This window comes from Zootoca vivipara, chromosome Z2 (assembly GCF_965207765.1).
Source record: "Zootoca vivipara chromosome Z2, rZooViv2.hap1.1, whole genome shotgun sequence".
Taxonomy (NCBI): Eukaryota; Metazoa; Chordata; class Lepidosauria; order Squamata; family Lacertidae; genus Zootoca; species Zootoca vivipara.
The window spans coordinates 27,855,080-27,880,843 of NC_142585.1; the positions used below are offsets into that span (position 1 = coordinate 27,855,080).

General features: G+C 40.2%; 1 protein-coding gene and 1 long non-coding RNA gene across 2 annotated transcripts in view; one reads left to right on the plus strand and one right to left on the minus strand.

The window, feature by feature from the left end:
- The window catches only part of LOC148686600 (uncharacterized), a 93,271-nt gene that overhangs the window by 56,005 nt on the left and 11,502 nt on the right, over positions 1-25,764 (minus strand). Inside the window, exon 2 of the long non-coding RNA XR_015948675.1 lies at positions 8,023-8,093. This is a non-coding gene — a long non-coding RNA (uncharacterized LOC148686600). The remainder of the gene's footprint in view (positions 1-8,022; positions 8,094-25,764) is intronic.
- CDX4 (caudal type homeobox 4) lies at positions 344-16,167 on the plus strand. Its single transcript, XM_035113159.2, has 3 exons — positions 344-821; positions 14,305-14,450; positions 15,913-16,167. Exons 1-3 carry the CDS (start codon positions 344-346, stop codon positions 16,165-16,167), a joined length of 879 nt encoding a protein of 292 aa, XP_034969050.2.

Below are 25,764 nucleotides of genomic sequence, written 5' to 3' on the forward strand. Positions count from 1 at the left end.
TCTGGGGATTTGGGAAACCAGTAGGTCAGGACATGGAGCATCTGTGAGAAAGGAAGCACCCAAATTGGCAGCAAGGTGGGGTTGTTGGGATGGCTAACCCTTCATTTGAATGCAAATGTTGCTTGAGAGCAGCCAGTTATCTGTGACATCAGATAGAACCTTAGTAAACTGTTGGCCCAGCACCTGGTAATACTATTGTTAATCATGTGTAGTTAAGAGACCTCGGGGCTAGCATGTCATTCATAGAGCCAGTTGGGGCTAGAAAAAGAGAGTGAGAGAAAGAGGAGGGGCTGTTACTTCAAAGGAGTAGAAGCAGGATGCCTTGGCAGGACAAAGCTAGGGTATGAGCATCATGTATGTGAGTTATCTTTTGGAAAAAGAAGGCAGCATGTATCCAGGATCCGTAAGGTGCAACAGCAGCAGCAGCAGCAACAACAACAGCAACAGCAACAACAACAACCTGCCGACACAAAACTTTGCCTCCACAACACCCTACGCAGATTACATGGGATACCATCCAATGCAAAATATGGACCACCGTGGACAACCTTCAGGGGCTTGGGGAGCACATTATGGCCTGCAAAGGGAAGACTGGAATGCTTATGGCCCAGCACCTTCCAACACTGTGACCACTACGCAAATGAATGGATCATCTCCTGGGCAGATTTCCTATAGTTCTGCTGATTACAACTCCTTGAATCCCGCTGGATCAGGGGCTTTACCTTCTGTAAATACAATCAATGCAGAGCAAATCTCTCCCCACAGTCAAAGACACAGCTCTTACGAATGGATGAGGAAAACAGTCCAATCCACTTCAACAGGTATGTTGGCGAGGTCTAATCTATACACAGAAATCTCTAGCATTATTCTGTCCCATCTCACCACCCACACACCTCTGCAAGTGAATACAAAACTCTTGCTCAAGATGAAAAAGATTGCTTCCCTAGACGTTGTCTATGCTTTTGAACAAATTTGATTTATTGTCCTGGTATCAATGTAAGATCAAATATAATGAAATATTCACCGCATGCAATGTGCAGAAACAAGGGTTTTGGGGAGCGGGATAAGAGAATTTTTAATTGAAAGTGAACTGGGGTAATATCAATCTAAGTCATACTTAAAGAGATTCACTGAAATAAATGGACTTAAGTTGAATGATTTCAATGGGTTCACTCTGAGTATGACTTACGTGAATTGATTTCAATGGGTCTACTTTGAGTATAGTTTAGTTTGTTATCACCCAAAGTGTTTTAAATAAGATAATCCTGCAAATATTTTTTTTAAAAAAATATTCAACATAACCTTATGCCTGTTTATAGGAATTAAGTTCCACAAAGTTATATGGTGCTTACTCCCATATACAACAGCAGAACGCGCTGTTTTGGTAGCCCTGTAATTGAATATATGGCTCTTTAAAGAGTAAGCTTCTCACATTTTCTTCCCACTTGTATGACTGAAAAACTAAAATGGTATTGAAGGAGAAAAGTTATATTCACATAGAGCTTCACATCTTCTGAGGTCTACATGAGAGGGAGGTCTGCAGTATCACACCATGGTTATATGTTCAATTTATAGGGTTTCATGCATTAACACTTCAAATGGAAACAGTAGATGAAAGGTCATCCTTCACTTTAAAATGCTATGCAAGCTCAGAGGGTGCAGGGATCTAACACACAACCAGCTTGATCTTTTCATAGGAGTTTCAATAGCAAGCTGGTGAAATAAAAATTATATAAAATATATCTTAGAACCCCAGGAAAATATTTGTTAGATAATGGACTAGAACAAAGGTGTTGGTGTGGTGTGTGTGTATGAGGGGGCAACTGTCAGATTACTAAACACAGTAATTATACTACTATGGACAATGAATAACAAAATTATGGTTTTAAAGTGCTGCATTAAAAAAAGAATCCTGAACAACCACAGCTACTGTGTGGTTTGACAGTGGAAGTTAATACCTGGTGCTCCATAACATAATGCATAATGCCAGGATCCCAAAATGAGCCAGGCACACTTTTGCAGGTGCAAAAGTGCTATTGAGGGCGGTGTGTGTGTGTGTGTGTGTGTGTGTGTGTTAAGTACTGTACTGCAAAACTTAAATGTATTTAGCTTTCAATTGAATCCTTTGGTTGTGAAAAGAGTAGTGTAAACATATTACTCCTTACTGATTATGTAAAGTACAGGAAACTCTGATCAGTGATTTGAACATCTAAGAGCTCAACTGTGATATTATGGCTTACTGTTAATCAAGCCTCATAGAATGCTGGGGCATGTAAATCTCAAGGGGTTAATCAATGGTTTAAATTATTTCTTCCAAGTGAAGGATTGTGGTAAAGTATCTCTCTAAAAACAGGCTACTGGAAAGGTCTCCACTGAAATAATTTTCAAATAACTTTCTACATTGCTTTTGAGGCCTCTTATTATCATATCCCACCTTCCATCAAAGGAACTCATGGGTTACCTTCTCGTTCTATCCTCACATAAACCTTGTGAAGTAGGCTAGGCTGAGACAATAACCAGCTGAGTGAGGATTTGAACCCTTATTTCCTGGAACACTCTAACCACCACACCGACTTTTAAAAATGCTGCTATGTAAGTACCTAGAGTTGCCCTTCTTAGGTTTAAATCTCTGAGGCTCAAATCTTACACATGCTGAAGGTTGCAATCTTAACTCCATTTACCTAGGAAGACCTCTGAATTAATATGATTTGCTTATGAGTAGACATGATTAGGATTGCACTGTTAGCCACATTTGAAACAGGGTGGGGTTTTACTTACAAGCAAACATGCACAGAATATTGCAGCGTGGCTCCTTGTCGTCAGTGCCCAGCCTACACATACAATAGAACAATTAGATCTATCTGATATATCTAACCAGACACAAAAAGGAAATTACATCTTCACACATCACACTGCTAAACTGTGGAATTTGCTCCAATAATGTGATGGCCACCAGCTCAATAACTGTTTTACTTCCAGTGTCAGAGACAGTATGTCCCAATACCAGGTGCTGGGATTCACATGTGGAGAGAGATGCTGTTGCTTGCTGGCTTCCCACAGGCATCTGATTGGCCGTTGTGAGAACAGGATGCTGAATGAGGCAGGCCTTTGGCCTAATACAGTTTTCTTCTTATATTTTTATGTTAACAAAAATAACAAATTCCAGAGGGGTAGCCGTTTTAGTCTGTGGCAACAAAAATAACAAGGAGTCTCGTGGCGCCTTGAAGATAAACAAACACTTCCTGCCTCACAATGCAAAACCAGATTGGTAGACAATTCTAACTAAAATTAAACACACCATGCTAGAGCCCTTTAGAACCTAACAAATTAATAATATAAGAACTGTCCTGTAAACAGGAACAGATTGAGCTGCCCAGTCCAACATTCTGTCCTCTGCAGTAGCCAACAAGGTGTCATGAACATTTCATGAACAGTGCACAACAAAGCAGTGCTTGTTTGCTTCCAGAAATCAGGGCAGCTGATAGAACCTGCCCTAAGGATATTTGGCAGAAAAGTGCTTATTCAAATGCTCTTTTCGGATGCTATGCTCTCTACCATCAGGAATATCAGCAGCTCTTCTTTGTACACAATCCAAGTGGCCAACAATTAAGGCAAGAACACTCAGTTAAAGCATATTTTAAAAATGGTTTGCTATTGAGCATTTTTCCTCCACTGTGCTATACACAATTAAGTGATAACCAACTCTGGAAAGCAGCTTGTCAATATTTTTTTTAGATTATTGTTTTCCAGAACTGAGCTCTGCTTTGACCTTGACTAAGAGATTGGATCTTCTGGATAGAATCCAAACAGAACCTACAACCAATTAGAAACACAATTCCCCCCCCCTTGGTATATACTCTTGAGAACAGAACCTTTTAGAGCTAGTTACCTGACCCAATTCACACCAGTTTCCTTATGAAATGTCTTTACTGAGCTATGTTTCTAAGTGCTGCCCACTGCAGTCTTAGATAGCCGCTACAACAACGTAGACACATGCAGACAGACTTTGTGTTTGAGGTCAACATCAAGTCATCTGTTAGCCTGTTAACAGCCAGAGCTTTCAGATTTAAAGCTTTTAAATACGACAAAACCAATATGATGCATGCCTTATAAATTTGTAGACTTGCTGTCAAGCATATACTGCTACAAAGACTTGGTAGTTAACATAGCAGATGGCCAAACTTCTCCTGTTTGGTTCAACTGCTTTATATAGTGTATTTATCACCAACAGTTGCAGCTGCTCCCTTGTGAGAAGAGAACTGCTTTCAAGGGTATTGTGGGCTTTCAAGAAGTTTAACAGGGGTTCCTTGATGAGTTTGCTAACACTGGCTAGCTTTCTCTGCAAGACCGTTTGACCAGAAGCTGAGCACTCCTTTTGGAGTACTATGTTTGCCCAGAGAGAACAGACCTGCCTTTAAATAATAAATATCCCCTTCAAATGCAGAGAGCCTATTGCTTTGGTTTGTACCAGTTGGACCTCCACCCTTTTGTCATCACATTTCATTATTGGTGCCACCTTCTCATGCCACAATGGAGAAGGCACTGTGGAGTTCAGGTCCCGCTTGCAGGCTTCCCATGGGTATCTAGTTGGCCACTGTAAGAACAGGATGCTGGACTAGATGGGCCATTGGCCTGATCCAGCAGGTCACTTCTTACACTCTCATGCTCACTCCACTCCAGATCTTCCTCTGCTGCTGCATGAGGGTTATGGGTTTTTTCAAGGTACAACCTCATGGTGAGGAGAAACTTGGTCCATGCCATGTGCTGTGTCTGTGTCTTTTCCATGAAACAGAGATTGACTGGCTTTTGGGATCTACTTTGTTTTCTTAAAGTTCACTAAACAGAATCAAATGCAAAATAGTGCATAATGAGGCCCAGTTCAGGTGTAACAATCACAGTCTAAAAAACCAGGGTTCCATGGTTATTAGGTCAAGAGCTACCATTGTGTATATATATTTGTATGATTCCTATTGCCCTTCCCTCCCTCCTTTGTTTTCTTGCAGGGCTTAGTGCAATATTTCCAGGGATTGTTAATCCATTATCGGTTTCAGGAAATCCAGGAAACTTCTCTTGTTACTACCACTAAACAATAAACTCCTGTCAGAGCCAGAAACTCTTGTCCTGCTACAAGTTTTGTAAGCAAGTTAGAGGGATTTTGTTTGTTTGTTTGTTTACAATCAGGCAGTATAAAAATTGTGTTAAACTTAAAAAATACTGTAAATCACTGAAAGGTCTGTCAATAGATACCAAATATGCTCTCTGCATACAAATACAACCCCACTCAAGAATTTTCTGCATTAGGCAGAAAGGTAAATGTAGAATGAGTTTCCTGAAAGTGGAAAGTTTAAAAGCACTTTTATACCACTTTAGCACTCATTGCTTTCCCCAAAGAATCCTGGGAGCTGTGGTTTACCACTCATAGAGCTATAATTCCCAAAACACTCTTAGCAAATTATTGGGGGTGATGTGATTGGTGTAAATAGATGAATATTGACTTTTTATAATATTTTAAATAATAATAATAATAATAATATTTATTTATTTATTTTTATATTTTTTAATTAGTTTTCAATTACAGGACTGTCCAATAATATCCTCATTATGACAATAACAATTTATAATACAATTATTAATACCAATCATTCAAATACTGAATTATACAATTTAGATAAAGTGGGGACTCTCATAACAATCTACCCCCCAAACGTTTTCCAGACATCTGCTTTCTTTCCTTCTCCAATCAGGCCTGCCACCCTCAAAGGCCTCTTAACTTAGGAATCCTGTACAATGGACTGTCGCTTTTCCCTGTTGCTTTCCTGATCCTAATCACATGCAGAGATGAGATTCAGGAGGGAAAAATAGCAAACTTTAGCTCCCCATAGCCAAAATACATACAAAAGAGTTTTGTCTTTTAACTGTAACTCTGTACAGTTGCTCTGATTGCCCTTGAAACCATATGTGGAATCTCCACATACTTGGAATTTTAAGACTTCTTCCACCATCATAGGCAGAAAGCCCATGTACACCTGTTAGTGGGAATCACAAGTGGGAAGAGTGCTGCTGCACTCTGGTTCTCCTAGTGTGCTTCCTTTTGAGGCATCTGGTTGGTCACTGTGAGAATAGGATGCTGGACTAGATGGGCCTTTGGCATGATCCTGCAGCCAGGTTTTTCTGATGTTTTTAAATTCGACATTTTCTCTGGCCCAGGGTTTACTTTTGCTCCCTTTCACCAATTATTTAGATAAAAATATACAGTCATACCTCGGTTTAAGTACGCCTCGGTTTGAGTATTTTCAGTTTAAGTACTCCGCGGACCTGTCTGGAACGGATTAATCCACTTTCCATTACTTTCAATGGGAAAGTTCACTTCAGGTTAAGTACGCTTCAGGTTAAGTACGGACTTCCGGAACCAATTACACTCATACCTCGGGTTAAGTACGCTTCAGGTTGAGTACTCCGCGGACCCGTCTGGAACGGATTAATCCACTTTCCATTACTTTCAATGGGAAAGTTCACTTCGGGTTAAGTACACTTCAGGTTAAGTACAGACTTCCGGAACCAATTACACTCATACCTCGGGTTAAGTATGCTTCAGGTTGAGTACTCTGCAGACCCGTCTGGAACGGATTAATCCACTTTCCATTACTTTCAATGGGTACTTTTAGGTTAAGTACAGACTTCCGGAACCAATTGTGTTTGTAAACTGAGGTACCACTGTACATTTATGTGGGGGTTATGTTCTGAGGCATGGTGCACATCAGTGAAATCATGTATATCTGAACTCCATTAAAATAAAAAAATTCCTTCAGTAGCACCTTAAAGACCACACTTCTTCGTGTGCATGCACACGAAAGCTCATACCAAAATAAAAACTTAGTTGGTCTTTAAGGTGCTACTGAAGGAATTTTTTTATTTTACTTCGATCCAGACCAACACGGCTACCTACCTGTAACCTGAACTCCATTAAGAAAGACTGTAAACACCAGCTCTGCCCTTTTAGTGATGTTTCAGTGATGTATTTATGACGTTTCCAGGTCACTTTTGGGTTCACCACATTGCATCTATACATGGTCACACACATATTGAATGCACATAAATGGGGGGGGGGTTGCCTGTACTGTGATGTCAGTACTGACAGGAATTTAGGAAGCTGTCTTGCACCATGCCAGACTATTGGCCCATCTAGCTTAATATTCCCTCTACAGTGACTGATAGCAACTCTCAAGGGTATCAGAGAGGTGTATTTCCAAGCCCTACCTGGAATTGAACCTGGAACACTTGGCATGCAAAGAGATGCTCTGCCACTTGGCTGTAAGCCTTTGTTTATTTTTGTCGTGCAGTCACTATTAATATTGTGAACTGATAGGTCCTTGTTTCAAATCTTGCCCCAGCCATGAATTCACTAGGGAAACCACCATCTCTCTTCTTGAAAATGGGGATGCTTTTAATAATGGCCTACCTTATGTGGTTGTTGTACATAGGAAAGAGACAATGTACAAATATGTGAAGCAACTTGGACACTCTAAAATGCTATATAAATGCTAAGTATAGCTACAATAGATGCCTATTGTATATATTATCCTACCATTCTTTTTCAGAACAATTCTGCAAGATGGAAACAGGAGAGTCAAGGCAAGATACATAAAGGCAAATATCAGCCAGCCAGCCCCCCAGCCCCCATCAATATTTTATTTTTGCCTTAAAGACCTACATGAGACCGAGTGATAAAAAATAATCATATTAATTTAAGACACAGACTGAGAAAATTTGGGGGAGGAATCTGGAAAATGAATTTACGTTTTTACAATATGTTTTAAGATAAATTTTCCAGTGCATGCCTACCAAGTGTAGAACAATTTTTAAGAACCACAATTATTAAATAAAAAATAAATCAAGCAGCAGAACAACTTAAGAATCACTCTCTGCAACCAGATCTACAGACAGATTAAAAGGTAGATTAAGAATGTAATCCTAAAGCGGGCCTGAGAACATGTACGGTAATTTAAGGAATATGATACTTACTCTGCTTTGGTGTGCATCCTTCCCACAACTCTCTGGTTGCTGATTTGATTTTGGTGGTTGTGTATTATTAGCTGTAAGAAAAATAAAAGGAAACTGTCGGTCATAATATGCGAAACTCAATTTTTTTTAAAAAAAAACACCTTTTGCTCAGAGTAGACCCATTGAAATTAATAAAACCATTGATGGAGCTACACTGTAAAAGTAAGTTGAATACAACCCTTATAGTACAGAAGGGGTGGAGGAGAGAACTACTGAAAATTATTCATCCACCTCATCCAATGTCCTCCTGGACACACCAGGTAGGGTGGGCCACAGCTGTGCTCTTGTCCTTTAAAACAATATATATATTTTTGGTTTAATTTTTTTGGTTTATTGGTTAAAAAAAATAACCAATATAGAGCCAGTGTAGTTAAAGACTAGGAGCTCAAAGACCTGGGTTTAAACCCCAACTCAGTCATGAAATTCACTGGGTGACCTTGGGGCAATCAGTCTCTACCCCACTACCCCACAGGAGTGTTGTGAGACTAAAATGGGGAGGGGGGCAGAACCATATACAGTAGCTTGAGATCATTGGAGGAAAAGTAGCATATAAATATAAGAATAAATGTTGAATAAATACACCTTTTGTCCTGCTGGAAACTCTGGGAAGGAAATAAAATCTAGGGCTAACGTACCGGTAGTTACCTAGAGGCATTAACCGGAGTAGAAAGCTGTTGGATCTGAGCTTTTGCTTGGTCCTCTAATACCGGTATTGGGAGGGCAAGTCTGGGTTCCTGTGGTGGTATTCCCTTGCACCAGCTCACCCTGTCTGGGGCAGAAGCTTTCTCTCCGTTGGGAGAGAGAATTGGTGCTTCCTATAGCCTTTGGGGCACCCTCCCAGGAGCTACAGAATTGTAAACCTGAGACCATTGAAAATGTCTGGGTAAATAAAAGTCTTTGCCTGGTAGGGAAAAGTCAGTGTTTTGGTGAGAAAACTGCAGAGAGAGTGTGCTAACACCAAAATGTCTCTACCTGGTCTCTATCTGCCTCATCCAGGGCCAGATTTAGGTTTGATGAGGCCCTAAGCTACTGAAGGTAATGGGGCCCTTTATATGTCCAGCTGTCCTTTGTCAACAACAAATTGTCACTGTTTTTTGTGTTGAATATATGCTATATGGTAATTTGTGGACCTAATAGGTATCTAACCAGTGATATTTTAGGGAGCAGTCTAGCAGGCAGGCCCCATTACTTACATGATAAGCGCCTACACAACACAAAACACTTGCTGTATGTAGGTTTATTTTATTTGTTTTTATCTTAAATTTTGGAAATGTACATCCAGGTGTTTTTTTCCTTTAATTTTTTTTTGGGTCCCCAAGAGAGTAGGGCTCTAAGCTATAGTTTGTTTAGCTTATACATAAATCCAGCACTGGCCTCATCTCTTAAGATTCATCTTAACCTGTCAGCAGCCTCAGATATACTTTATTGTTGTTTTATTACTAATTTAATTTATTAATAGCTTCTTATGAAATACATAAAAGCAATTTCACAATACAATGAAAACAGATTTAAGCAAAAACAACATATAAAAATTGTTAAAACAATAGTGCTTTAAAGATTGAAACCAACAACACTATGAATTGTGCTCATAAACGGACAACAAGTTAAGTTCAAAAATTGGCAATGCAGTGTAACCTTGGGTTACAAACACTTCAGGTTACAGACTCCACTAATCTGGAAGTAGTACCTCGGGTTAAGAACTTTACCTCAGGATGAGAACAGAAATCGCGTGGGAGGCCCCATTAGCTAAAGTGGTACCTCGGGTTAAGAACAGTTTCAGGTTAAGAACGGACCTCCGGAATGAATTAAGTTCATAACCAGGGGTACCACTGTTTATATTCCTGCCCAGCAATATAGTACTTTTTATTTTAGTTTTTGGAACAGCTACATATCCCAAGTAGTCTTCAGTGCCAGCCTCATGCACAGCCCATTGCAGTAGTCTAATTTGGAGAAAAGGGCATGAAAGAAGAAAGTATGAGGATTACACTTCAATTTATCAACAAGCTAAGAGTGCAATTCTCCAGGAAGACCTCATATTATGTTAGCTCCTCTTCCACAGCTGCTGTTCATTTTAAGGCAGCTTGCTCAGAAGAACCTGCCATAGGATTGTGTCCTATATCAGTTATTTAATACCATGAAAGTACATGGCACCTCACAGAATAGCATAAGCAAAATGACAGTAAACCCCTTTAAAACTTTGTGGAAGGATCAGGAGCATAGGAGGGGGTGCTACTCTGGGAGAGGTGACAAGATGGCCCCTGCCTCCCCCCATGTGCACTCCATACAGGCTGCCACTCAAGGGCATCCCATACGGAGTGTGCATATGCAGCAGCCTGTACGGACACCGTGCAAGCAGCAGCCCGCATGGACTGCACATGTGCAGTGACCGTACGGGCTGCCACACATGCACAGTCCATATGGGATGCCGCACATGCGCAGTCCATACGGGCTGCCGCTTGCATGGCGTCCGTACGGGCTAAGGCACATGCGCACTCCGTATGGGATGCCACTCGTGCAGCTGCCCATACAGCCGCCACGCGCGAGCAGCAGCCATACGGAGTGCCCCAGGTGCCAGAGATGGTTCCTTCGTCGCTGGGAGGGATAAATAAGGGACGGATAAGAGAGACTCATATACCAAGCAGTGAATGAGAGTCAAACATTATAAAGCTTTGTTTCAAGGAAATGAGGACTAAGATAGGCCTTTGGCCCTCCAGACAGTGCTGGAATCCCAACCCCCATCAACCCCAGCCAGCATGGCCAATGGTGATCCTTGAATTAAGTGGTAAAACCAATGGATTGTATTCAAATATGTTTTATTCAAAGTAGAACCATTAAAATTAATGGTTGTGCCTAATTTAGGCCCATTAATTTCAGTAGGTCTGCTCTAAGTAGGACTTACTTGAATACAACCCAAAATAAGGCTAGATTCGAGTATCCCCCACTTCTATAATAAGTTTGACAATTACATCAGTCACTATGCTAACAGTTGAGCTTCAGATCTCGTTCACATTTTTGCCCAGGACCATTTCTTTGTTGCTTTGAAGTAGATTTAATGTGTATAATTAGAACTGTGTCCCCATCACACAAACGAGAATATCAACATGGCCTCTTTTTTTATCACCCTGCAGAAGTCACAGACATAGACTAATTCATGTGACAAAGAGGATGTTAATGATGTAAAACAGGAGCAACTCTCAAGCAAGGAGGACAGGGTGAGCCAGAGGCAGTTTTCATGCTAATTTATTTTGCTTTGTAAACTAGCTGTGAGGTCTGAGCATCCCCCACCCCGCCATGTCTTGCCGTTCCAACCATTGTCTTCAGTTCAGAGGCCTATCTGCCATGTCAAGCAACAGACCCTCTTTTGACACCTCTTCCAGCTTTGATGTGCATCCCTGTCTCTTCCTTCTCTTCCTTTTATTTAGCAGTTATACTGCCGGAAAGAGTGACAATTTTCACAGCAAATAAAGAGGCCCGATCTTTGCTTTTATTGTGTTCAAAAGAAACACTTTGTGAATTTTATGGCCAATAGGAAAACTTCCCCCACCCCCTTCCCATCCCACACAATACTCAGGCTGAGTCACAGACTGGTAAAATAACAGGAGTATCCTAATACAGGTCAAACATCAGGTGAGTAGTTTCATGGCATTTAGAACAGCCTGATTTCCACAAAAGATTACAAATGAACACTTAAATGGCTCTGCCCTCACATTTGCACATCATAATAATTAATTTTGAAACAAGAGACAACAAAAACTTTCCTCACGTGTGTTTTTTTAAAGGGGCTAGAGCCCAAGAAACCACTGGGAATCACTATATTCCCCCACGTGCCCCAAACACACACACACACACACACACACACACACACACACACATGAATGGGACAGTGTTCCAATTGTTGTCTTTAAAAACGCAAAATACAATTCAGCCCAAATAAAGCACTTTTACGTCCTGTTTATTTCAATGGAATATTTGTTGACTTTTCTGGGGCTGATTGTACAAACTGTACAATCAAATCAAAGTCTGAAAATTAGGTAACTGTGGCAAATTGCAACATACAATTCCTTGCTTATTTAAAAGAAGGTAAAGGTTGGATGTTTCCCTCAAGAAGAATAACTTCACACCTGATCTGAGACAATACCAAGATCCACAGGCAAAATCCACACATTGCTTGAGGACATGTTTAACTCTCCCATAGCAAACAGATCAAATGTGCTTCATTTTGGCTAGATGGTACCCTATTTGCCTTATGATATTGAGTAAGTAAAGCAGTGGTACTAATTGTAAAGAACTAGGGAAAGCAAGGATGGTGAACCTTTTACAGAGTCACATTTTCTTCTTGCAGGGCTGGTGTTGTGCCAGTGGTGAGTGGGGCCTGAGGTAAAAGTAGACAGAGCAACAAATGTAAATTGTGCCTTTGAACCATAGGCTTGTTTCTACATACACTCACACACCCCTCTCTATTTTTCAGTTTGGCAATCAAGAGTTTTTTGCCAATCAGAGATCAAGGACACCTTCCAGACAGGCAAAAAACTCAGGGAGGGTATGGAGCAGGGCTGCTGAGGGTTGTGGCTTAGGCTTAGGAGAGTCCTGAGGGCCAGTATTAAAAGGGTTTGCAGAATGATTAATCAATTTAGGACTGGTTCAAATAGTGCACCCCACTCAAGCCTTTATAAACACCTATAAAAATGTAATACAGACATTGCTATTCTCATTGGAGCATTGAGTACATCTATAATTACCAGGTTTAACTGCTAATTTTTCCACACTGTGTTAGATTGTGTCCTCCCTCAAAGAGGGCACGTGTTGAAGTCACCAGTGCTGGAACTATTGTGGTCAAGCTCTACAGGTTGAGGAATGGCTGTAGCTGTCACCCCATTCACAGTTGGTAAAAGGTGCTTCTAGCCACTAAGGCTATTGGAGCCTCCAGTGACTTGCACTGGATCCAGAAGCACTTGCTACACCAGGCATCCCCAAACTGTGGCCCTCCAGATGTTTTGGCCTACAACTCCCATGATCCCTAGCTAACAGGACCAGTGGTCAGGGATGATGGGAATTGTAGTCCAAAACATCTGGAGGGCCGAAGTTTGGGGATGCCTGTGCTACACTGTATACCTGCTTCTTCAAGGGGAGAGTAACCATGTCAAGGAACGCAACAATAGCCCATATTCTCAGCCACAGGATCCACTTACCCAGTGCATCCATCTTGCCAGGATTCAAGCTTATCTTATCTTATCTCACCTCATCCCAACACCAGTCCAAAGCCTACATGACATCTCCTACTTCAGATGTTATGGAGAAATAGAGCTGGGTGTCATCAACGTACTGATGGCACCGTGACACAAAACTCCAAATGGCTGGCTCCAGTAGCTTCATATAGATATTAAATCACATTGGGGATAGAATGCTATTCTTTATGTAGAATATTGCAGAATGCTCTCGCCAAGAAGGATAGCCTGCCACATTTGTTACAAATCTTTAGGCGCCAGGGAAAACATTCCTCTTCTCCCAAACCTTTGGCTAGTTAAACAATCTATGGCCTTTCCAACTGTGTGTTGGTTGTGGTGGGATCATTGTTTTTGTTACTATCTTATGTATTTGTTGTGTTTTTATATTGTTAACCGCCTTATGATCCTCAGGTAAAGGGCAGTATAAGAAAGAAGGAAGGAAGGAAGGAAGGAAGGAAGGAAGGAAGGAAGGAAGGAAGGAAGGAAGGAAGGAAGGAAGGAAGGAACAGTAGTATTGGGGATAGAACAGTGCCCTGCAGCACCTAGCATAACTGCCAGGAAGCCAGGAAGCACTCTACCACTACTATTTGTCCCCTTAGGTAGGATTCAAACCACTGGGACACAGGGCCCTCAATTCCCATTCCACTGAGCCAGTCCAGAAGGATACCATGATCAATGGTACTGAAAGTCACAAAGAAATCAAGGAGCACAGTCACACTTCCTTTATTTCTCTCTCTGTATAGTTCATTATCAGGAGACAACATACATAGAATTGTAGAGCTGGAAGGGACCCAAAGAGTTATCTAGTCCAACCCCCTGCAATGCAGGAATGTATACACATACAAACTACTACTGTCAAGAAAGCGAGAGTATGCAGGAGTGTGTATCCTGGCACTCTCCATAATATATGTATACATCTTTATTTCAGTCAATCAAGACACAAACATAAGACATGCCAAATTTTCTGGTTTAGAAATACCTATGCGTATTTTGTTTTTGTTTTTGTTTTTCTGAACAGGTAAAACAAGGACAAGAGAGAAGTACCGTGTTGTTTACACAGATCATCAGCGATTAGAACTAGAGAAGGAATTTCATTACAATAGATATATTACAATCAGGAGAAAGTCTGAACTTGCTGCAAACCTGAGACTTTCAGAGAGACAGGTAGAGTATGGTTTCCAATACAAAAGAGGTAAATTACTGGACCAAATTTTGGTGGTGTTAAAACAAAAATTGCAAAGCTTTCAAGGGAGGTATGTATAAAATGGCTCAGTTCAACTCACCATGGCTGTTCACTTTAATAATGTTTTATCAATAAATGGTCTAAATGTTTTTATTATTTATAAATAGACAAAAATTGCCATGAACAAGGTATTAAGCACACCTTATTGAGTCTTTGCTCAGATTTTTGAAAAGGTGGTACTAAAGGTGACTCTGTATAGTTATTTTTAAGGTTTTAAGCTTGAAATGGGAGTGAAAACTTGTGGAATGCATGAAGTATGCTTTAAGAAAAGCTAACTAGCATGTTGGCTGTGGTTGATCGAAGTTGTCGTCCAACATACCTGGATGGCATCAGGTTTGCAAAGGCTGCATTAAGGTTGGAAAGAAAGGAATGTACCTTAGATCAGGTCACACTGTTTATCTCACTCTTTACCCTGAGAGGCAGCAGTAGGGAACTTTCCCATCATTTGCCACCTGTGCCAGGGATTGAATCTGAGCCTTTATGTATGCAAAGTACATGCTCTGTGCTGAACTATGAGTCCCCCTCCCCCCAAGTTGTTGCCAACTTATCAGAGAAAAACCAGCACAGCCTGCTTCTGTCGCTTTAACAGTGGTTTGATATGCAGGAGTCATTAGATGAAGCTTTTCATGGCAGGCATCTAAGATATCTATCAATATTTCAAAAATGGGAACACTATTGTGTGCTTCATAACACTACTATTCTCACAGTAAGAAATAGTGGCACATTGCATACCTGCCCCCTCATTTCAATATCAGGCAATACTGTAATTCTCTCAACTTCTGATTCACTTGTTTCTCTTGCCCATATAATATCTCTAACAGAGCCTGGGAGGCAAGAGCAGTGCTTTTTTCTGGGGCTACATGGGGGTATGCATACCCCTAAACATTTTGTGAATCTATGTTGGGCCTCATTGAGGGGCAGTATTTCAATATGAGTAGGAAAAAACATTTTTTAAAAGAAAAAAAAGCACTGGGCAAGAGTATCCAATTGTTAAGACACATGAACGGAAATCATATCTAGAAGTGGTGCCATCTTGGTGGCACAAGCTGCCACCAGAAGTTGAGTAAGTTCACTCAAACGTTAATGATGGTGGTGTGTCTGTAACGTTAGGTGAGGGTACTAAAGATGGCACTGCTTGCTTGCACACAACTTCTTAGAAGCACAATGTCTGTGCCTTTCTGTCTGATGTCACAGAGTCTATCAACAAATGTAAAGGGTGGCAAATACATCCATTTTGTTGTTTTGCTGCCCCTCACATTGGACCCAAATGTGCAACAGACACCTTCCCAGTGATTTAATTAGAGAAAGGCATATAAAGAGGGACATAAGTATTTATAATTTTGTGGTAAGCAACTGAAACCATTATATTATTTGCCCTTGTAGGTAAAAATCTGGTTCCAGAACCGAAGAGCCAAAGAAAGAAAATTAATGAAGAAGAAAATGACAAGTTTTGATGGCAGCAGCCTTAGTTCCATCCAGAGTGACTCAGGTTCAATGAGTCCCATCCCAATGCCTGACCCACAGACTCATTCAGAAATGGCTGGTAGTTTATTCCCACCACCTCCACCACCTGCTCCTCTTCCAATGAATGGCTTACAGCACAATGGAAATCTCCAGCAAGTTGTGGCATCTCAGTAAGATCATTGTGTTAAAGGAAGAACATGATAAAGCATGGGTACATGGAGCACTACAGTTCACAATGGGAATGCCAAAGCTGTTTGCAAGAGACCCAACTCCCCAGCCCCAGCATCACAACAGCCATTTGTAAAATACTGAGAACTTCACATCAAATCAAGGCCTGGGAGAAAACAGCAATACATCATTTGGCAAGGTCACTTGTGATGTGGCAAAAGCTCAAGCTGGGAACCTTGTGTTCTTGACTGCAAAGACTGCAAATAGGGACAGAAAGAAAGGGGGTTATGGCTGGAAAAACTTTTTTGGAATAAATGCCCCAAGTCTTTGCTTGATTTGTATGCCCCATACTTTGCTTGATTTGAGACTGAAGAATTTTTACATGGAGCAATGTTCTTTCTAAAATGTTTTTATTGTGTTCTCTTAATAGGGTGGAGCTAATTACAATTACAAGGAAACTAAGGGTTACACTGAGTCGGTGTAGCTTGTTGTCAGGACTGGGCATATGCTGTGTTTCTGCAGAAGTACAGGAAAAGTACACAGTGCAGTATTAGGCACAAAATCCAGCTTCCTAAGAACAACTTTCATTTTAAACAGAAGTTTCTAGTACTTATGGCTAAAAAGTTATGCCTGAAGGTGCATGGGCAATGCCTGATAAAAATTTGGAACCTTGACACATAGCTAAGTAATATTTCCAGTGCTTGAGAGCAAACTCCTTGTTCCTTTTCATGACTAGCAATAAATTTTGCAAAATAAGGACACTCTGCAAATTTGCTGAGTTTGCTTGTCCAAATGCAGATGTTGCTTTTTAGTGTGGAGGTTACACACCAGCCAACTTTTTGCTGATTGGATGTTTCAAATGTAAAATTTTCGGATGTTTGAATCCATGGGGAATTTTTTTGGGGGGGTCGGTTTGCCATTAAATTATTGTGTTTGGTATATTAAAAGTAAATAATTTTGGGTTAATAATTACAAATATTACAAATGGAGCTATAACTGCTGAACTGCAATCAACCTAGCATTTTTTTTCTTTTTTTTCCAATTTATGAGGAAAAGGTGGAACCTTCCCCCTTCCAGGAACAGGAGAAACCACCAACATTATAGTAAAGGAAAATGATTGTGTGATCTGAAAATTATTCAAGTAAGTCCTATTCAGAGTAGACCCACTGAGAGTAATGTAGCTAAGTTAGTATTGGGTCAACCATGAGCAGGGTTAGCACTGATTACCACCCTGTGTCTCCCAGTCCTCCACAATGTGAAGCAGACATAAAGCACTCGTATCCATAAACAGAGGTGTGACAAAGCAAGGGGGGGTATTACATGAATTTTAATCAACCTCTTTTTCTGAGCCACCACAATCAGTTCGTTTCTTCGTATTTGTCATTGTATTTATCATGGACTTCTAAAAGCTGAAGGTTTGCCCAGGTTGAAACAAACTTATCTATCCTTTCACATGTCATGGGGAAGGGAAAGGCTGGGGGGATTAGAAGAAATAAAACGGTTTTGTTTTATTTTTTCCTGGGTCTTCACATCTCTAACCTGAAGCCATGAAATAAGTTTGATGGCACATCACCAGCTTATGTTCCATTCCATTGTTTAATTCAAGATTCCTGTGGTTTAAATTTTGTACTGAAGCAGGGGAGCTTATGATTTCATGTCTTGATATTCTCAACTAAATGACATCAGGGTTGCTCTGGACACCAGAATTAATAGAGAAGGGGAGGTACTCTTGAAGTTCTGATTTTTAAATTATTGATTAACTAAAATCTACTTCTAAAATTCAACTGAACAGGAGAGACTCTTGTGCAAAAAGGGGTTGCACATACCTACTCTGTTTCTCCAAAAATAAGACATAGCCATAAAATAAGCTGTAGCAGAATTTTTAAGCATTCAAGGAATATAAACCATACCCCGAAAATAAGACATAGTGATGGGCGCAGCAGCAATGCTGGCCGCAGCAGGAGGAGAGAAAAAAAAAGGCATCCCCTGAAAATAAGCCATAGTGTTTTGTTTTTTGAGGAAAAATAAATATAAGGTGTCTTGTTTTCGGAGAACACCTAGATATGCACCTAGATGCAGCAGCTGCCAAAAGAAGGTAATGATGTGTATTTCCAATGACACCTTAAGACAAATGAGAAGCCACATTTCCATCCATATTTTGCAGTACTAAATGTGATACTCATCTGCACCTAATTTGCGCCCACAAAAGCTGAGTATTATCAGTGATGAGGAACCTGTGGTTTTCAGATGTTGCAAGGTTTCAACATTCATCATCCCTGACCATTGACCATGCTGGCTGGGATTCATGGAAGCTGGATTCCAGCAACACCTAGAGGGTCACACGTTCTCCATCCTGGTTTGGAGGGAAAATAGCTGCAGTGAGATTCCAGTATCTTTTTGAATGCGAGAGAACAAAAATTAAAAGTTTTATGTTCAGTTTTGACTACACCAGTTTTTTATTACATACAAACTTAGGGACCTGTCGTTTATTCTAATTCTATAGTTAATAACAATGATCAAACCACAGTTCCCTGGATTTCATCCATAATGAGAAACTATGGTTTTGCCAAAACCAAGAGCAGAAGCTTTCACTCTGTGGAAGAGGAGATGCCTGTGTGAGCTGTGGCTTGAGCTAAATAATGTTAACCATGTTTTAAATTACTATTTGAAACAGGCCAGTGTGTTGGAAGCTGCATGTTGTTCTCAGTTTAATATTAAAAATATAAGAGCTTGACAGCTGAATCTAGCCCAGCACTGTGTTCTCACAAGTGGCCAATGAGATGCCATGGGGAAACTGCAACTCCCCTTTCCCCACCTGTGATCCACTGACCCAATTGTGGGGTACTCTGTCAGTAACCAGGACAAGGACATAGTGCCAGGCTCCTAGTAGCTGTAGAAGGCCTGGCAGTACCAAAGGCCTACTGCCACTTAATCCCAGGGGCTGATGCTCAATGCTACTATTTCTTTCTGTACCTGAAAAGGGTTCTGTGACTTGAGTGCACCATGGTACCTGCCTCAGACCATGAGTTCCCACTTCAAGCCCTGACATATCCCAATATTCAAGAAACATACATCCCTCATATCACAATTCATTTGAGACATCATGCCAAACTATGGTTTGCACTATCATTTGGAAACTTAACCAGGATTTGTGTGCTACTGTAAATGTAGACCATACAATGTTATAACCTGTTAGTGTAATCCTATTTAAATAGTATCAATCTGTCTACCAAAGAAAAATCATGGCTCAGGGCTGTAGGTGTGCTTTCACATTCTGTCTGCTCAGCTTCATAAATTTACTCCCCACTTGTAGTGCAGCAGCTTCTGGACAAAACGGTGTCTTGCCATTTCAGACACCACACAGAAACAATGCAGTAGTACCTCTGGATGCAAACAGGATCCATTCCAGAGCCTTGTTCACATCTAGAGCAGTACGCAACCCACGTCAGCGCTTCTGCGTATGTGCGGGTCGCAATTCGGCGCTTCTGTGCATGCGCGAACCTCCGAACCCGGAAGTAACCCATTCTGTTACTTCTGGGTTCGGCGTGTTCGTAATCTGTGTTGTATGTAACCCGCAGCATTCGTATCCAGAGGTATAACTGTACTCAGAAGGAAATCACTGTCCTGGCCACTTTCATGTCACCATGAAGGTGACATGAAACACATAATCAAATAAGAGGGCACAGATTTGCATGTTCTGATTTACATGTATAGATGCAAATTAATAAAGAATTATAATTTAAAATACAACTTTGGTGCATATCTCCATAGTGGGAAAGAGTGTGACCAGGTGATCTGTGTTCCTGCTCAGCCTGTAGTCCAAGCCTTGCATTCCTTTCTAGTGGTATTTTTAAACAGATACATTATTTTATCCCCAAGTTAATAGTTTTATGATGTTATCTCTCTTTATATACACTCCTTTACCTCAAAATGTGATAAGGCTCTCTTGCTGCATTTGAGGACCTTCCTGCTCATTCTGCTCAGTGGGGTATTGTACCATTGTCCCAAAATCTGGCCCAGGTGGCACCACTGACCAAACATGGATTGGATAACCCTTTGAGACTGTCCTCTATAAAGTATGAAACATGAGGACCCTATAAGCCCCATTACATTCAATGGGATTTACTAAATAGGTATAGGATTGCAGCCTCAAGCTTCCTTCACCATGGTTTGACATGTTATCTGAATTGAACCTAAGTTAACTGCATATATTTGATTTGTTAAGATGTTACAGAGAAAAATTCTTAAATTTGATATACAAGAGCAGATGAAATCAGTTTCAAATTTACCAAAGTCTGCCAAATCTTTTGACTTAATATTTGCACAGATTTCTATGCAGGTTGTTGATGGAAGAAGCTTACCCTGGCCTGTTTGCATCCAAAGCCATCTTCAAAAAGTCATAGGTTGAGGTCCAAACTAGAATGCCACATACTTACCTGTATCTTTCTGCTATGCTTAACAAAACAAAACAAAAAAACAAAACGAGAAGTTTCAAGTTTAAATGAAGGAGCAATGCAGGAATGGGCTGCTTAACCTTTTTCTCCTCTAGCTATTTTCATTGTTAGAAGCACTCTGCTCTGAGACAAAGGCAGCTTGAGAGCAATTATGAGGAGAAAAGTTAGCAAAGAGGAAAGAATTAAACAGCTGGGGTCCAACCCAATAGCCCAGTCCACTCCAACAACAAATTATTCTTTTTATATACATAATTTTTTATTATTATTTACAATAAAGGGGGCAAACTACCAAAAACTATCATGTCGGGCCACCTAGATTGGTGGTTTTTCTGCAGGTGTAGTCTACAATATGTCATTGACACAGCAAAAGTGCATTATGGGTAGATTTATACTGTATTGGACTGTCCACATCCCATTCTGCTTTAGTAGTTGATGTTTCCCATTACAGTACTGGTATCTGGAGTGCACTCTTAAAATGTAATGCAACTTAGGTTTGACCAGTGCACTTTTAGGGGTACTCGAGGGTGACACTGTAACAACTTCATGGTGAGTACTGGCACCTATTTTTCTAGGGGGAAAGCACTGAGTTTGACAAAAAAGATAAAATGTAAGATTTGTGGTATAAAAAGTTACCAGATTTCAGTAGGAAGTTACAGGACACACACTGATTGGAAATGAAGCAATATGTTGGCCCCAAAACTTTTGCAGACACCAACAGTATTGAAAGCTAGTTTGAATATAACTACCGTGTTTCTCATATTATAAGACATGTCTTATATTTATTTTTTCCTCAAAAAAACACACTATGGCTTATTTTCAAGGGATGTCTTATTTTTTTCCTCCTCCTCCTGCCGCGGCCAGCATTGCTGCTGCGCCTATCACTATGTCTTATTTTCGGGGTATGGCTTATATTCCTTGAATGCTTAAAAATCCTGCTATGTCTTATTTTATGGGTATGTCTTAAAATATGAGAAACAGGGTATCCCATTACCATCACGAGCACAAATAAGCATGAATGCACAATTAAAAAAGGACATATGGAAGGGTTCCAAGTCTGGCCCTGTGTATAGTTTTCAGAAATATTAACTACTGGTGGGTGAAATGAACAGACAAAGCAAATAATTCACCTCCTGAGTGGGTCCTTGGAAACTGCTAAATATATTCATTTTTATAATACTTATTCTGTTATCCAGTTTTGAAAGTTGTTTTGTAGCTCAAAGATTCTTGATTATCTTAGGCTATAACAATGGGTTCCACCTTCTAAAAAAAACTAAACATTATAACAGACCTTAAAGTTGCTTTATATACACAATTTTTTAACAAACCATCCTTTGTTGATGTGGTGCCCTCCAGATGTTTTGGACTCCCATCAGCTCCAGCCAGCATGGAATGGCAAAGGTTGCAATAAATGATACAGATGTTTTCATTCCAGTATGGTGTAAGCTACTACAGGAAATGCTTTTGCTGTTATTCCTTGTGATCATAAGTAAAAATACAAAAAAAACCACCCTACAATAAATACACTAACTTAAAATGTAGGCAAGAAAATTATTCTTTTATATCTCAGTTCAAAAATTCAAAGAAGGGATATTGAGCAGCCCATGCAATATCAAATTGGCATCAACTTACATTGGTATCAATGAACAAAGCAAGAATTATGTTGCTTTTATCCTCCAATACTTTGGCCACCTCATGAGAAGAGAAGAATCCTTGGAAAAGACTCTGATGTTGGGAAAGATTGAGGGCACTAGGAGAAGGGGACGACAGAGGACGAGATGGTTGGACAGTGTTCTCGAAGCTACGAACATGAGTTTGACCAAACTACGGGAGGCAGTGCAAGACAGGAGTGCCTGGCGTGCTATGGTCCATGGGGTCACGAAGAGTCGGACACGACTAAACGACTAAACAACAACAACAATCCTCCTAAACATATTTGAAAAGTTCTTAGAAATTCCATGGTGACAATTAAAGGAGAAACTTGCACTTCCTGGTGTGAAAATTTGGTATGTCAAAACAAAAACTGCACTTCACTGTAGTCACTTGCCGCAGGATCATTGCAGGATCATTTTATCTGGTAAACCAGTCTGTTTTACCTTGTTTACATTCAGGAGATAATTATGAAGGAAGATAAGGAAAGGCTTTGAAGACATATTTTAATTCTAATTTGCTAAAATGCTGCTTACTTTTGATTGCAATATGTTTTCATTAGATGTAGTTAGTATGTAACACACAGCAGAGTTTTTAATAAGGCAGTACCCAAAGGTTAAAATCAGAACTGAAAAGTTTTAATCAATAGATTTAAGAACAAAAAGACAACTTTTTTGGAGCTGTTATACCTTAAGAGCACAGTTTATATAGATTTCAAGCCACTTGTAGCCCTAGTTTATTACTGCAAGCAGAATGTGTAAGGAAATGATAAAGATGGTCCTTCTAACAATGATCCTTTATTAATCAAGTTGCAAGTTATGTCACTCAGTAGCACAAAAAGCAGTATCTCGTGGGGGGAAATGCAACTATATTTGAACTCAATATATCAATTGGTTAAAAGGTAGATTAATAACAAAAATATGTCTAATCTATTGACAGCCCTAAATAAAATATATTGCTATAAAAGTTGAACAATGCCTTAGCTATCACTAGCCTAGTAGTTATATAGTGATATGAGTTTGTGGGTGCCAGGTTCCTCTAAATCCCTGGAACCAGTAAGTGTTAGAATTTAATCAAATACAGTACTGCTAATTTTGGAAAACTACCAGACAACTACAATCCCTGGATCCAGCAAAGTATTAGAATCTAATCAAGGTTTGGGGTGCTAAGAGCTAATCCTTGGATCAGAAAGTGTTAAAAGATAATTAAGATCAGCTAGTTTCCCTTTGAGGTAATAGGCAGGTTATGGGCCATTCAGAAAACATGGGCTGCAAGAGACTTAGTGAGACAGCCAAACAGGTGGGGCCCCTCCTGCAACCGATAAAGCCAGAGTTTAAAATACAGTAAAGAGTTAGAAACAATGTGAGTTAGAAGCTTAGGGTAGAGCAGAGGCAGTAATGTAACCTAGAAGTAAAGCGGGAACAGTAGAGTCAGAGCAATGTTCTGAGAGCGAGGTTTGAGAGCTTATTTGCATTCAAGGCTTGGGCTGTGAGAAAAGCAAGGCCTGCTTGGAGTGTTAATGCTGTGAACACCTCCCCTGGAGGCTCAGGTTGTATATATGTGTAAATACACCATATATCCTACTAATACCAGTCTCTGATGTGCATTTCCAAAAGGAAATACAGACCCTGAGTGGGAGCCTGAAACCCTGGAATCTTACATAGCTCAAAGACAGGAGTGGCATACAACAATAGTGACTATTTAACATCAGTTTGACTCATTGAAAACCATGCAGTAAGTTTGAGTCAATAAGTATTTTGTAACTGTAACAAAGAAAAATCTATTTTATGCAATAAATGTTTGTGGAATACATTTGTACAAGTGGAAAGCCAGAACATTTTGCAGGTGTGTTTTTACTTCGCAGCACTTTGTTTCTTTTTCTCCATTTGCACACATCCTTTCATAAACACAAAGAGAAGAACTGGAGGAGCAGCCAGAGCGGCCAGAGTGTTTGTACAAGAGTGGTCATTTTGTTGACTGAAATTCTTGCATTTCCTTTGGAGAAAGAGATGGACCAGGGATCAGAGAAACTGTTGGCATGTGGTGAAAGAATGTATGTCCGCCTGCCTGCCTTCCAGACATCTTTGGTCCCTGAATTTGGGAAAGAAGCCAATTATTCCTCATGCCCTTAACATTTCTTTCTTGAGTGCCGAGCCTTCTTTCTTCCATGGAACAGAAGGCTAGACCAAGACATTTAGGTGGGTGAAATATCTAAACAACAATTATCCCATCTGTTAATATAGGGCACAATACATCATGAAAGATTCCTGCACATGCTCCATTGCAATAATCAGAAACTACTGTGCTCTTATGCAGTTTATTTCATTTCAATAAGGATTGTGCAGAAACTGATGGTGGATTGTGAGCGACAAGTCACTGGCCACTTCATTTTGCCTTGCCTTTCCAAACCTGGTATTCTTCTGATGTTTTGGGGAACAGCCATGCAGGCTAGGGTTGATATGAGTCGTAGTTCAAAATAGCGGAGTGGCAGCTTTCCCAGCATTTAAGTGAGGTTCCTGGGTGTACCAGTGCCAGCTTCCTACTGTTAGGTACCATCTATAAGTAAGTTTCAGAGTGAGTTCACGTATATACTTTTCCGTGTTTGTTTTGTTACACAAGAAACACAAGAAAATCTTTAATAAATAGTAGTAGTAGTATTAGTAGTAATAAATAATTTATACCATGCCCATCTGGCTGGGTTTCCCCAGCCACTTTGGGCAGCTTCCAACAAAATATTAAAAAATACAATGATCTGTTAAACATTAAAAGCTTCCCTAAATTATTATTATTATTAAATAATAATAATAATAATAATAATAATAATAATAATAATACATCTCAAGGGAAATCAGGTTGGGGAAGATTGCCTTACAGTTTGGAGCCCTCTCTGTTCCCAACTAATCCCCAGATACTGACTGAAATGTTCATTTGTTGCTTAATGCCATCAAAATCTGAACATATTACAAAGGAAATGAAAAAAGTGAAGGAGTGGGGAACCTTTTCTATACCAAGACTACATTGCCTGCTGGACATTCTTCTGAGGATGACATGTCATTTGTGGACAGGGCCAGAGGCAAAGTGGGAAGAACAACAGTTGTGATTTTTACCCTTGTACTACAGTATCATCTACACAAACTCCCACACCCCTCTCCATCTTTCATCCAGGAAACAAGAGGCATGGTCAGAGTTCAAGGGCACATTCCAGACAGGCAAAAAACACTCAAAGAGGGTGAAAAGCAGTGCCAGTGAGGGTGTGTGGCCTGTGGAGACTTCTGAGGGCTAGATAAGAGTCCTGGAGAGTCACATTTTGTCATTGTCCCTGAATTTCCCCACTTCTGAAAATGAGGGTTAAACTTTCCACTTCTAGATACTGAAGTTTCCTTCACCTTCACTTGTTATAGAAACTCTCTTGCTTGCCTTTTACCCATCTTTCTGATGGTCACAGCTTCCCTCTTTCCTAGAATTAGTATGGATGTGCTAGTCTGAATGGTGTCAAGGTGTA